This window comes from Rhinatrema bivittatum, chromosome 1, assembly GCF_901001135.1.
Source record: "Rhinatrema bivittatum chromosome 1, aRhiBiv1.1, whole genome shotgun sequence".
In the NCBI taxonomy this organism is placed as follows: domain Eukaryota; kingdom Metazoa; phylum Chordata; class Amphibia; order Gymnophiona; family Rhinatrematidae; genus Rhinatrema; species Rhinatrema bivittatum.
In genome coordinates this window covers 706,122,584-706,136,728 of record NC_042615.1, presented here as the reverse complement: position 1 = coordinate 706,136,728, position 14,145 = coordinate 706,122,584, and the positions used below count along the sequence as shown (strand labels likewise).

At 41.9% G+C, this 14,145-nt stretch overlaps 1 protein-coding gene across 3 annotated transcripts in view; it reads right to left on the bottom strand.

Annotated features, from left to right (window-relative positions):
• The window catches only part of TRIM23 (tripartite motif containing 23), a 94,242-nt gene that overhangs the window by 63,982 nt on the left and 16,115 nt on the right, over positions 1 to 14,145 (bottom strand). For all 3 annotated transcript variants that reach the window (XM_029576133.1, XM_029576143.1, XM_029576125.1), the window contains exon 3: positions 3,438 to 3,559. In XM_029576133.1, coding sequence (XP_029431993.1) covers positions 3,438 to 3,559 — 122 coding nt within the window. The remainder of the gene's footprint in view (positions 1 to 3,437; positions 3,560 to 14,145) is intronic.

Genomic DNA, 14,145 nt, shown 5'->3' with positions numbered 1-14,145 from the left:
TTTTTTTTTTTGCCTTTCATGGCAGATTCTACAACAACTGAACTATGGGGAAGCTGTACAATCCCATAACTTGGTGTTTCTTGTAATCTGAAATTAAGATCCAGTTTACAGGCAATGTCAGCTCCAAAAGGGAGAGATTCCCATGCTTTCATTAGTGCTTTTTATAGTACTGGGTGGGATAGGACAGCAATGGGTTCTGAAGGGAGTTCTAGAATCTTTAGAGTTCCCATGACTTCTAATTGAGGATCTGGTTCTTTCCTTAAAAGTAGACATAAGGAAGTGCCTACTTTTTCAACAAAATGCAAGTAGGTTAGATCCACTGGAGGAGTGCTCTGCAGGTTTCTCTGGAGGGTCTGAGGGTAGGTCCATGGAGCTGGCTAGGGTCTCTCCTGGAGATGGTCTTGCTGCACTTTTGGCCTTGGGGAATGTGTTTGAGAAGGTTCCTAGAAGGGATGAGAGGAGGAGAGAGTTCTAACGATTCTGATATAGCAAGCGGAGGCAGTCCTGGCATAACCGGTTCAGGAGCTATTGGACGGATGGGATATACCAGTTGAAAGTTTGGTGGTTGAACTTGTTGGAGATTGAAGAGGTTCTCCACAGACTATTACCTTTTCTTGCTGCATTGCCATAATAGGTGGCATGGCTAAGATGGAGCATACTGGCTAAAGCATCTGGAGTTATAGACCCTGCGGCCATAGGCTAGATGGTAGAAAAGGGGAGGGTCTCATTGATGATACCTGAATTGCTGTTTCATATGGGGAATATATATTCCTTGGTAACCTTGGGGGAGGGATTGCCACGGCTCGTATATCATGTGGCGTTTGGCATCCTGGATCACTCCTAAGGGATGTTAGGTCTAGGAACTCTGGATTGTCACCATCATTTGAAGATCAGAAAGTATGTGGAGAAAAGTCTTCAAATGCTGGTCCTTCATGAAATGATACAGGTTGTTTATCCTTTTTAGCAAATATGAGGGCCTTGGAAGATGTATATGTTGTTTCTTCCTTGTCATGCTGTTTTCTCCTTTTAGGTGGAAAATAACCTTTGTCTCGCTTATATGCCTTCTTTCTAAGCATCTGTGTTGTCGATGTCGTGGGAAGTGCAGTTTTTGGCGCAGATTACATCAAAAGCGTTGGTTTCGATTTTGATCCCAGAGTCGCTGTTTTGGAGTGCTTGTGCACCCTCTTTGACCACTGCTGCGTCATTTTCGACATATGAGCCGCCTTCTGCACCATCCTCTGTGCCTCATACACCATTTTCAGCTCATGGTGTTTAGTCTTCGATACATGAAGTAAAGGCTTGTGGGTGAGATGCACAGACTTTAATGAATGTTGTGCTGTTTTCGGTCGCGGATGCACCGGAGGTACGGGCTTTGCAGCGGGAGTTGTGTGCTCCGTGAGGGACTTTCACCTTGTGAGTTGACGACTCTTTTAGCACCAGATTGCCTCAGTTTCATTCTGGCCTCTCCAGCAGAGGCTGACCTGAGCTCCTGAGAGTGGGAGTGCTAGAACTGACCTGGGGAAGATTTAGTTGATCTGCATCTGTCTTTCCAGTTACCTGTTGAGCATTCTGATGTTGAGTCGATCTGTTCTCAGCCTTGCCATTTTTTCAGCTCTCTGCTGCTGAGCCCTTGGTGACATCTGTCCACAGTCATAGTAGTTGGCCCGATCATTGTCCGGGCCCAGGCCGAAGTAACAGTAGTTGTGGCAATCTGTGATAGTCATGATATGGCCAAAACTACCATATTTGAACCCAGAAGGTTTCTTTTGAACCATGATGAGTACTGAGAAGTGCTGTTTTGGATTCGCATAAACGAGTTTTTTCTTTTTTTTCTGAAGAGAGGAATCTATAAGAATGATTCCACCGTCTATGCTCTGCGTGGATGAAAAATAACTGAGAAGCTTAGAAGAAAGATAGTTCGTGTGAGAACCACTGTGCATGGCCAGTAGGGCAAAAGTTCTAAGATTCTGAGACACAGCTCCAGGGGTGATCCAGGAAACTAGAGAACAGTGAGCCTAACTTTAGTGCCAGGGAAAATAGTGGAAACTATTTTAAAGATCAAAATCACAGAGCATGTAGAAAGACAGTCAGGATGCATTTACCCAAGGGAAGTCTTGCCTCACAAACCTACTTCATTTTTTTGAAGGGGTGAATAAACATGTGGATAAAGGTGAACCAGTAGATATACTGTATTTCGATTTTCAGAAGGCGTTTGACAAAAGCTCTCATGAGAGGCTTCTAAGAAAACTAAAAAGTCATGGGATAGGAGGCGATGTCCTTTCGTGGATTATAAACTGGTTAAAAGACAGGAAACAGAGAGTAGGATTAAATGGTCAATTTTCTCTGTGGAAAAAGGTAAACAGTGGAGTGCCTCAGGGATCTGTACTTGGACCAGTACTTTTCGATATATTTATAAATGATCTAGAAAGGAATACAAGTGAGGTAATCAAATTTGCAGATGATACAAAATTATTCAGAGTAGTTAAATCACAAGCAGACTGTGATAAATGCAAGAGGACCTTATGAAACTGGAAGACTGGGCATCCAAATGGCCGATGAAATTTAATGTGGATAAGTGCAAGGTGATGCATATAGGGAAAAATAACCCATGCTGTAGTTACACAATGTTAGGTTCCATATTAGGAGCTACCACCCAGGAAAAGGATCTAGGTATCATAGTGGCTAATACATTGAAACTGTTTCTCAGCGTGCTGCAGCAGTCAAAAAGCAAACAGAATATTAGGAATTATTAGGAAGGGAATGGTGAATAAAATGGAAAATGTTGTAATGCCTCTGTATCGCTGCATGGTGAGATGCACCTTGAGTAATGTGTACAATTCTGGTCACATCTAAAAAAAGATATAGTTGCAGTGGAGTGCAGTTGTACCAGAGAAGGGCACCCAAAATGATAAAGGGGATGAACAGCTCCCCTATGAGGAAAGGCTGAAGAGGTCTGGGCTGTTCAGCTTGGAGAAGAGATGATTGAGGGGGGATATGATAGAGGTCTAGAATAGGTAAATGTGAATCGGTTTATTTAATCTTTTGGATAATAGAAGGACTAGGGGGGCACGCCATGAAGTTAGTACATAGTACTTTTATAGCTCAGAGAAAATTCTTTCACTCAACGCACAATTAAGCTCTGGAATTTGCTGCCAGAGGATGTGGTTAGTGCAATTAACTGCTATTAATCAAGTTGACTTAGGGCAATTACTGGCATCAATAGCATGGAATCTATTTGGTTTTGGGTACTTGCCAGCTACTTGTTGATTGGCTTGGCCACTGTTGGAAATAGGATGTCGGGCTTTATGGACCCGTGGTCTGACCCTGTATGGCAATGCCTTATATTCTTATGTAGTGCCGTTGTTTGATGTCACCTGCTTTATTGACGGAAAAAAAAATCAGATCCTCCACCCTCTCACTCCCCACCAGATATGTACCTCTCCAGAGACACCAACAGCTTCTTCGGATGCCCCACACTGACCAGGTGCACCATTCTGTAGTCGCTCCAGAAGTTCCAACAAAGCAAAGTTTTTTTTCAAACCCCAGACACCTGAATCACCTGGTTTTAAAAAAAGCCAAATTACATTAATGCATCTGTTCTAAAAATGAAAAAGAACGACATGTGTCAACTGAAGAAACGTACACGTTAGATATACCTGCATGCATGGTATAAGAAATCTGCATTCAGAATTCTGAAAGTCATTGTCTAAAATCTATTTTAATTAGCAAATGCCATGTTTCAAAAACAAAGTATAAACATATCTCAGCAATGTTCATCCATAGTTTAAGAAAATTCTCCATTAGAAAAAGCAAATTTTCCTGAAATAAAAGCCAGGTGATTACTCTTCAGCACTTATGTATTCATATTATGAACATATCACACCTATTTGCTAATGCATCTCTTTAGTGTCAGCCCAGAACAGTGACAGTGGATATCAGACTCTTAAAAAACTTGTTTTACCTCAAATCATAGATGGGTTTTTTTATTCCTAAATGTTTATTATTTATTTATTTTTACAGCTCCTGGGTGAATTTCAAAGTAAGTGCAAATAATGTGCTTTCAATTTTTTTTTTCTGAGAAAAGGTTATGCCTCATGAAGGACTTTCTGTGTTAAGTGTGCAGGCTTATTTACCAGAACACATTGCCCTCTTGCTACTTATCTGCAGTCTGTCACCAATCCTCATACCTTTTAAACATGTCTGTTTCCACCTCCCCAGCCAGCTCTTCCAATTCTTGGCCCATTTGAGCTTTATTATCCATGTGATTTCTTCAGGAAGTTGGATTGTTTTGGATTGGATTTTTAGATTTAAAATTAGCCGCCTTTTCCAAACCTGACCTCAAGGCATGTTACAATTCAGGTACTGTTGTTACTTCCCTGCCCTCAGAAAGGTAAAAACAAGGGAGAATGGGGAAAGAGAAGGGGGTGGAACCAAGGTGGCTGCGGACCAAGAGGTCGGAGAAAGACATCTTAGCGTTATATGCTTATTACCTGTTCTTTGGAGTCCTATACTTTGACTGAATGCCTCATACGAAGTGCAAAGCCAGGCTTCGTGAAAGCCTGGCGGTTTCTGATGCTTTGGACTCCAGTCAACCAACTATACAGACTTTCTTTGCATCAACTCCGAAATTGCCAAGAGCAAGGGCCGCAGAGGTAGGAGATATTGAGCAAGCGTCCCCCCTAATGGCCGATGAGATCTCGCTGAACCCAGGTGTGCCGGAACTCTGTCCCCACCCCAGCAACTGAAAACAACGGGCAAGGCCGTAGGTCTGGCCCATGTGGTCGACCCGAAGGAACCGGGAGCTCAAGAGGAGAGCGGTTTCAGTTTAATAATGGACGTGGAACAAAGGAATCTCCCAGAATGGGTGAATCTAGGACCTCAGATTGGAATGTATGTGCCCTCTATTGCTGAAGATATTGGAGCCGCATATTCAGAGCTGGAAATTTCGTGGGACTCTGACACTGTTGCCATGAAGCAGGGTGAGCCACAACCAGTTTTAAAAACTTTTCTTGTTAAACTGGCTGTGATAACAACTGAATCGATTTGGGAAACGTTAGCTGCTATTGAGGCAGCAATTGTTAACACGTCTAGGTCTTTGGTGTAAATGAATAAACATTCCCTGAATAATGAAGAGCGGATCATAATTCAGGAAAAAAAAAAAAAAAAAAAGATGCAAGCTGTAGAAGTAAAGATTTCTGAGACTGAAAAATTCCAGCAGAGCTCAATACAATTAGAAAAAATTCAAAGTAAAAAAATTGAAAACTCATTACGAAGTTTAAATGTAAGAGTTTTAAATTTCCCTATTGTTCGGCAAATTTCTGCTAAGGACATGTTCAATAAATACTTAAAAGAGACTTTAAAAATACCATCTGAAGCCACCCCTTTAATTACTAAAATCTATTATCTTCCGCAGAAGACTAGGGGAGAAAATCAAGGAAATATAGAAGACTTATCAAGAACTAAAATTACAGATTTACTGGAGTTATCCCAGGACACAGAGCTCACCAGAAGAGGTGTAGTACTTCTTGTTACGTTTGCATTCATAACAGAGAAAAATAATATATTTAGGATGTTCTTTCGTAATAAAGAGGAGTTATTCTATGGTCAGAAAGTATGGATGTACCCGGATATCACCAGGGTCACTCAAGAAAGGAGGAAAAAATTCCTAAATATGAGAACTGAAGCATTGGCAATTTGTTCAAAATATACTTTGCGTTACCCATGTAAATGCTTTGGTAAATTTCAAGATGCTACATGTGTGTTCTTTGAACCATCGCAGCTGCGATTCTTTCTAGATAGTCACCCTAAGTGACATAATCAGTGCAGATAGGCGTTAAGTAGAATTTCTCAGTTCTTTTCCTTTTATATTTTTCTCTGTGTATCGCTCTTAGAATCATTATATACACCCCCCTCAGATTTCTTATAATGAAGGGGTATGGAAGAGGATATTTCTATAGAATTGATATGTTCTTTCTACTACCTTTTTTTTCTCACAGTGTGTATAAATGTAAAATTCAATATAAATAAAATTTAAAAAAAACAAACAAACAAGGGAGAATGAGAACAGACAGTGTTTAAAATGTAAGAGGAATCACAGAGGCAAACAGAAGAGTAAATCTGGAAAGGCAGAAAACACAGGGCAGAGAATTTAGGATAAAGAGGTACATTAACAAAAGAAGTGCAGGGATGTAACTTCGACACAAAGGGGAAGGGAAGAAGGACTAAGTAAAGCAGAGATGCTTACTTCCGAGGACAGCAGGATGTTAGTCCTCACAAGTGGGTAACATCAGAAGATGGAGTCTGGCACTTATCTTAAAGCTTTTAGAACGTTGCGCACGCCATAACACTGTGTACCCATGTGGGGACCCCTTCAGTCTAATTCCTTTGCTCAGGGGTGAGCATACTTTGATCCATGTACCCCTCCCTTTCCATCCATGCAATTTGCTGTCCCCACCCCCAAAGCTGTACACATATACATATACCTATGTCTACATCTACACACAGATAGATCTATATATATAAGTGTAGATGTAGACATAGGTGTGTATGCATGTATAGAGATAGAGATAGTGAGAGAGAGAGAATGAATTTCAGTAACTTACTACACTTGAAACAAGCAACTTACATGGTTCAGAAATTTATCCAAAGAGGCTAACCAACTAGAGTGTTTAAAATCACATACAAACATACCTTATGTGTTAATAGGGACCTCTTATTTCACCCCAGAGTACTCCTTCATATGATTTTCATGCTCTCATTTATTGCCATGACTTTATTAAAATGTGTTAATCACTTTCACAACCAGGTTCTAAGCAATATTCAAATCATAACCTACATAATGCCAAATTAAACGCTAATAAGAAATATATATCAAAATTCGAGAATACAACAGATGTGTTAAGTAGACATGCTCACAACTCTTGGCCTACAAACTGGACTGCTTGAACGGAGTCTTCAATAGTGATTTAAATGTCTTTAGTTACACTGACTGATACACGGTTTCTGGAAATGAATTCCAGAGCATAGGAGCTGCAACAGAAGAGACACGTTCCTGAGTTATTGCAAGGCAAGATTGTTCCTGTGGAGGGAACATTCAAGCAGTCCTCTCTAGACGGATCTCAGAGATCGTGTAGCCTGGAATATCCGTAAAATGGCATTGGACCATGGACACTCACTGGAATTAATTAGTTTGAAAACTATACCAATTTTATAGTGTATACACTCTTGGACTGTCAACCAGTGCAGGACTATAAGCACTGGTGTAATGTGGTCTCTATGATTTGTGCTTGTTGCAAGTCAGGCAGCTGAATTTACCAGTAGTTGCAACTGCCACGAGTCCAAGATAGATAGTAATACAATAAACAATCGAAGTAAAATAGACACCTGCACCACTACCCGAAAGTCAGACACCTTGAGCAAGTGTTTCATCCCACAAAGAATACGTGGTTTATAAAAGCCTGCTTGTATGACAAATTTGATGAAAGGACAGGTTCACGTCTATCCATTTCCTGAGGCTTTTACCTCAAGAACGAACTAGGGTTGAGATGTCAATGGAAATATGGAACACTGCTTCAGATGTAGTCTTTTAATCAAAATGAAGTCAGTTTGGTCATGTTTAGTGCCAGCTTATTGTAGCATAACTTTTTTTTTTTACACTATAAACAAATAAGAAAATTATTCCTTACCTGCTAATTTTCATTCCTGTAGTACCATGGATCATTCCAGACTGTGGGTTATGTTCCCTGTCCAGCAGATGGAGTTAGAACCAAAAATTCCCAGGGGAGGACCTATATAGCCCACGCCTCCCTCGCCTCAATCCTAGCAAAGCCAAGACGAGAAGAGACAGAACCAGAGGAATCAATTAATCTCAAAAATATAGAGAAAAAATAACAGCTGTAAGTGACAGCAACTAACTTGTACTCAAAAAACTGTAACTGAGAACTTGCAAACAGCACTGTGTTCAAAGACACAGCTCGCAATAACTAGAGATACAGAGTGAAAATATTGTGAAGACAGGAAAGCAGGGATGGCCCACAAAGAACCCCCAAAACCAGGGAGGGGTCTGGAATGATCCATGGTACTACAGGAACGAAAATTAGCAGGTAAGGAATAATTTTCTTTTCCCTGTACGTACCAGGATCATTCCAGACTGTGGGATGTACCAAAGCTTCCCCATCATGGGTGGGTCGCGGACAGCCCTGCCCGTATGACCCTGTCTCCAAGCTGACCGTGAGACGATAATGTCTTGCAAAAGTGTGGAGAGACTTCCATGTGGCCGCCCTACAGATTTCCTGAGAAGAAACTGCAGAACTTTTCGCCCACGATGTCGCTTGAGCACGGAGAGAATGCGCCTTAACAGCTAAAGGTGGAGACTTACCCACTCCGATGTATGCGGCTATAATCGCTTTCAGCCAGCGAGCGATTGATTGTTTGGATGCCATGCAACCCTTCCTGGGTCCCGACCAAAGGACAAACAAATGATCAGAGAGTCGAAATTCATTAGTGACCTCCAAATAATGTATCAAAGAACATCGGACATCCAACCGACGCAGGTCAGAAGAATCAGAGGATAAAAATGAGGCGAGGGATGCGTGGCTATATAGGTCCTCCCCTGGGAAGTTTTGGTTCTAACTCCATCTGCTGGACAGGGAACATAACCCACAGTCTGGAATGATCCTGGTACGTACAGGGAACCCGAGAAGTTTTTCAGTAGTAACCCATGCAGGCTGAACGAAAAACAATGTCATCAGTATAAATTTTATAACCTTTACATAGGCTGACAAGGATCTTGTATGTAAGGGCCAAACAGATATTAAAAAGTAAAGACGATAGTGCTGATCCTTGTGGAACACCCATATTCAAGTCCATGAATGTAATTGTTTCCAATCCTGATCTGAGTTAAGCGTTCAGATAGGTAAGACTCAAAACCAGGCCAGTACCGTTCCCATAACATCAAGCTCCTTCAATCAATACAATAAGATATTATGGTCAACTATGTTGAATGCTGCAGAGATGTCTAAGAAAACGAGGATATAGCTGTGGCGTGTGATTTTGTACCACTGGAATGTTCACAGTGTATGATGTATTCAAACAGACTGATTTTTGCACACACTCGTGGCTGCATTTAAAGAGAACAGCTGATGTTTCCATCATATTGTAGCCTAGATTTTAATGACTTTGTACAATTGGGATACTATAAATGCATTAAATGCTCTGTATGTTTTAATTGCTTGGAGATTCATAATTGAGCACCTGTCTCAACCTATTCGTTATTCACTACAGGAGAGATTTAATTGCAATACTAGCCAAGTAATTTATGTTGTAGTTTGCCCCTGTTGGAAGCTGTATATCTGACACTAAAGGTCCTGTAAAAAAAAAAAAAAAAGAAAGTATCATTCACTGTAAAAGCTGTATACGGAGGCATCTACTGCAAAACATTGGCTAGAGGCTAACCACATTGATCAGTTGAGATTTTTTATACTGTAACAACTGATCCCATATCAAGATGGCAAGATTCTTTATCATTACATTGACAACAGCAACAGTTTTTTTGTTGTTTTTTTTTATGGCATACTATTTCTCCACATGGCTTGAATCATTTCATTGAATGGGAAGCTTTTTTTTTTTTTTAACAATTATTAAAATGTTTATGCAAATGTTTCTACATCACGTACCACAATTTTGTTTATGAGCATGTACCACTGATGTGACTGTATTTTCAATAAAAGTATTTTGTCAATATGTACTAACCTGTAAATTATGTTTGCCACACATTAACTACATTGTATCTTCTCTGTGTGTGTGCTGCTTACTCCGCCCTCCCTGTGTCATTTGAATAAGTTACATTTTCTGAGCCAAAAGCACTGTTTTATGTTGATCAAGTCTGAATTAAGATCCTTAATGGGCAGCTGACAGAAATAATTGCTTGAAAGATTGTGGAGCGACAGAAGAGGCCCTGGAGAAGCTGAACAGCAAGCAAGAGCACAAGAACTCAATGGCATGATAGAAATAGAAACATATAAACAAAGAAATGACAGTAGAAGACCAAAGGGCCCATCCAGTCTGCCCAGCAAGCTGTCGCACTTTTTTTTTCTCTTACTTATCTGTTACTCTTCACCCTTAGTAACCTTTTGGTTCTATTTCCCTTCCACCCCCACCATTAATGTAGAGAGCAGTGTTGGAACTGTATCTAAGTGAAATAGCTTAATTAGTTAGGGGTATTAACCGCCGCAATAAGCAAGCTACACCCATGATTATAATTATTTGTTTACCCAGACTATGTAATTGTCCTTGGTTGTTGTCTGTATAGATCCCCTTATCTTCATCCCTGCCTGCCGCTGAAGCAGAGAGCTATGCTTGATATGCATTGAAAGTGAAGGATCAGGCTTATTTGGTTTGGTGTAGTAACCTCCGTAAAGCAAGCTACTCCCCGCTTTTTTGTGAATGTAAATCCTTTTTTCCACATTGCCTCTTGCCTTTGAAGCTTAGAGCAATGTTGGAGTCGCATTAACCGTGTGTATGTTTATTGAATAAGGGTATCAATCTCCAGGTAGTAGCCATTATTTCCGCGAGCCACCCACTCTTCATTCACACCCTCTAGACTTTATGGATCCACAGTATTTATCCCCACGCCTCTGTGAAGTCCTTCACAGTTCTGGTCTTCACCACTACCTCCAGAAGGGCCGTGAAGAAATACTTCCTGACATTGGTTCTGAGTCTTCCTCCCTGGAATTTTAAATCGTGACCCCTGGCTCTGCTGATTTTTTTCCAACGGAAAAGGTCGTTATCTTTGGATCATTAAAACCTTTCAAGTATCTGAAAGTCTGTTATCATATCACCTCTGCTCCTCCTTTTCTCCAGCGTGTACATATTTAGATTCTTCAATCTCTCCTCATAAGTCCGATGAAGACCATCCACCTTTTTGGTCGCCCTTCTCTGGACCGCCTCCATCCTCTCTCTGTCCCTTCGGAGATACGGTCTCCAGAACTGCGTACAGTACTCCAGGTGAGGCCTCACCAAGGACCTGTACAAGGGGATAATCACTTCCCTTTTCTTACTCTATATTCCTCTCTCTACACAGCCCAGCATTCTTCTGGCTTTAGCTATCGCCTTGTCACATTGTTTCACCGACTTCAGATCGTTAGACACTATCACCCCAAAGTCTCTCTCCTGCTCCGTGCACATCAGCCCTTCACCCCCATCGAATACAGTTCTTTCGGATTCCACACCCCATATGCATGACTCTACACTTCCAGCATTGAATCTCAGCTGCCATATCTTCGATCACTCTTCCAGCTTCCTTAAATCCCGTCTCATTGTCGCCACTCCTTCTGGCGTGTTCACTCTAAGATCTTCAACAGTGTCCGCAAACAGACAAACCTTACCTTCTAACTCGTCGGCTATGTCGCTCACATAGATATTGAACAGGACCGGTCCCAACACCGATGCTTGAGGCACTCTGCTTAACACTGCTCTCTCTTCAGAGAAAGTTCCATTTATCATCACACATTGTCGTCTGTCCATCAACCAGTTTGCAATCCAGGCCACCACCTTGGCACTCACTCCTAAGCTTCTCATTTTATTCACCAGTCTCCTGTGCGGAACCGTATCAAAAGCCTTGCTGAAATCCAAGTAGATGACATCGAGCGCTCTTCTTTGATCCAATTCCCTAGTCACCCTATTGAAAAAGTCAGTTTTGTCTGACAGGATCTTCCCCTGGTGAATCCATGCTGCCTCTGGTCCAACAATTCTCCCGACTGTAGATAGTTCACTATTCTTTCTTTCAGCAGCGACTCCATCACTTTTCCCACCACCAAGGTGAGGCTAACCGGCCTGTAGTTACCAGCCTTCTCTCTGCTCCCACTCTTGTGAAGCGGGACCACTATCGCTCTTCTCCAATCACTCGGCACCACTCCCGTTTCTAGGGATCTATTGAACAGGTCACACAGCGGACCCGCCAGCACATCTCTGAACTCCCTCAGTATACTGGGATGAACCTCATCAGGCTCCATGGCTTTGTCCACTTTCAGTTTCCCCAGCTTTTCCCACACATTCTCCACTGTAAACGGAGTTACATCTACTCCCCTCCAGTTTCTTGTTAACTAGCAACGGTCCTTCTCCTGGGTCCTCTTTAGTGAACACCGAACTGAAATATTCGTTTAATATTTCTGCCATTTATTCATCTCTCTACACATTGATCCTTTTCAATATACCACTTTGAATTTTTCTCCTTTCTCTGATGTATCTGAAAAATGTTTTGTCACCTCTCTTTACCTCTTTGGCAATCCTTTCTTCCGCTTGACTTTTTGCCGTCTTGATTACTTTCTTCGTCTCCCTCAGTTGTACCTGATATTCTTTTTTGTGCTCCTCCCTTTGGGATCCTTTATATTTCTTGAATGCTGTTCTTTTAGCTTTTATTTTGTCAGCCACCTCCTTTGAGAACCAGATAGAAAAGTAAAGAAAAGCAAAAGAAAAATGAAACCTAACATAGATTAGTTGCCTTGATAATTGCTTCTTTTAGATTGGTCCACTGTTGATCCACATCTCTCGTTCTCCCAGCCTTTTAGTTCTTCCTCCAGGTAATAAGTAAGATATGTACGTGTTGGGCAGTTTTAATACAGGTTTTTGAGTTATTCAACAATTCTTTGTTTTTTAGATCATGGCATTTAGGAGTAAATAACTGAGCCATGTGCAAGATATGGTGGTGAAGTATTTCTTTCAAGCAAATTGGATGTTCAAGAATAGTACTGAACAAAACAAGATAAGTTTTTTTAATATTGATTAAAATGTTAAGATGCAGGCATATGTTCTTATATAATGAATGCAAGTTCGGTGTCTTTGTAGGATGTGCTACTGAAATATTAAATCTCTCCAATAAAAAGACCTTCACATGCTAATTCCAAATCCTTTACTTTTGACGGACACTGTATACCAATCACCCAGAAAGCTAAAAATCTTGGAATAATTAATTCTAATCTTGCAATACAACAGCACATATCTAGGATTGTAAAATCCTCCTTCTACAAACTACACTGTTAGCGTTTGAGATAGTTGTGGGTGGATCCTTGGGCCGGTGGCAGATGACTACGCCCCTGGGGGAAGATCCCGAGAGGGACCACCGGTCAGGCTCAGAGTTTGGAGACAGACACACACTAGTTCTTTTATTAAACAGTATATTGAACCACCAGAGGTGGCAGTAGTGAGCTGGAAGCGCCCAGCTGGGCTGTAGTCCCTCAGATACTGGAACAGCGATCCTGGATAACTGAGCTGTAGAGAAAATGAATATAGTGAGTAGGCAGGGTATGCAGAGTTCAGGAACAGAACCTTGATGGTAACACTCACACAATAGTCTCTTAGAAGCAGCCCAGGAGCTAGAAATGAATTAGGCCCTCGAGGAGCGAGTACCTGGTTCCAGGGAACGCTCAGAGAGAGATGGTAACTCACTGGTGTTGTAGGCAGCAAAGACTTCCTGGCAGAAGTGGTATTCAGTAGCAAGTCCGGGAACGTAGGCCCTCGAGGAGCGAGTACCGGTTCCAGACTGTGACCTGAAAAACAAGAGAGAGCGAGGCCCCCCGAGGAGCGGGAACCTCTGGTAAAGTCCGAGGAGGCAGAGAAGCAAGGTATGCGGAGAGAGAATCCCATCCGCAGCGATACCTGGAGGAAGCTAAGAATCCTTTCCATTGCTAACTCGATTAGTTAGCAAATTCAGAGACCTTAAGTATCCGGTGAGGATGACGTCATCTCAGGGGGACGCCCCTGAGGTTCGCGCCACTGCTGGTACTTGAGTCGGGGCCGCGCGCGCACCCTTAGGCTTCTGGGAAACATGGCGGATAGCAGTGTCTAGCCGGTCCGCGGACGCCGCAGGAGGTCAGCAGAATGACGCCATGGCGGCCAAACTTCCATCAAGCAAAGAGGGAGTCGCCAAAGAGGTAAGGTGGACGTAGTGGAGACGTTGGGCAGCGTTCGCAACATACACTTACTGAAAAGATTAAAACCTCTCCTTGAAAGTCAAGACTTCTGCTTAGTATTGCAATCCCTGATTTTTAACAATATTAGTTATTGAAACTCATTTTATATTGGTGTACCCGCTTCCCACCTCTGACCGCTACAAGTCATCCAGAACCCAGCAGCCAGGAAACTTACTTG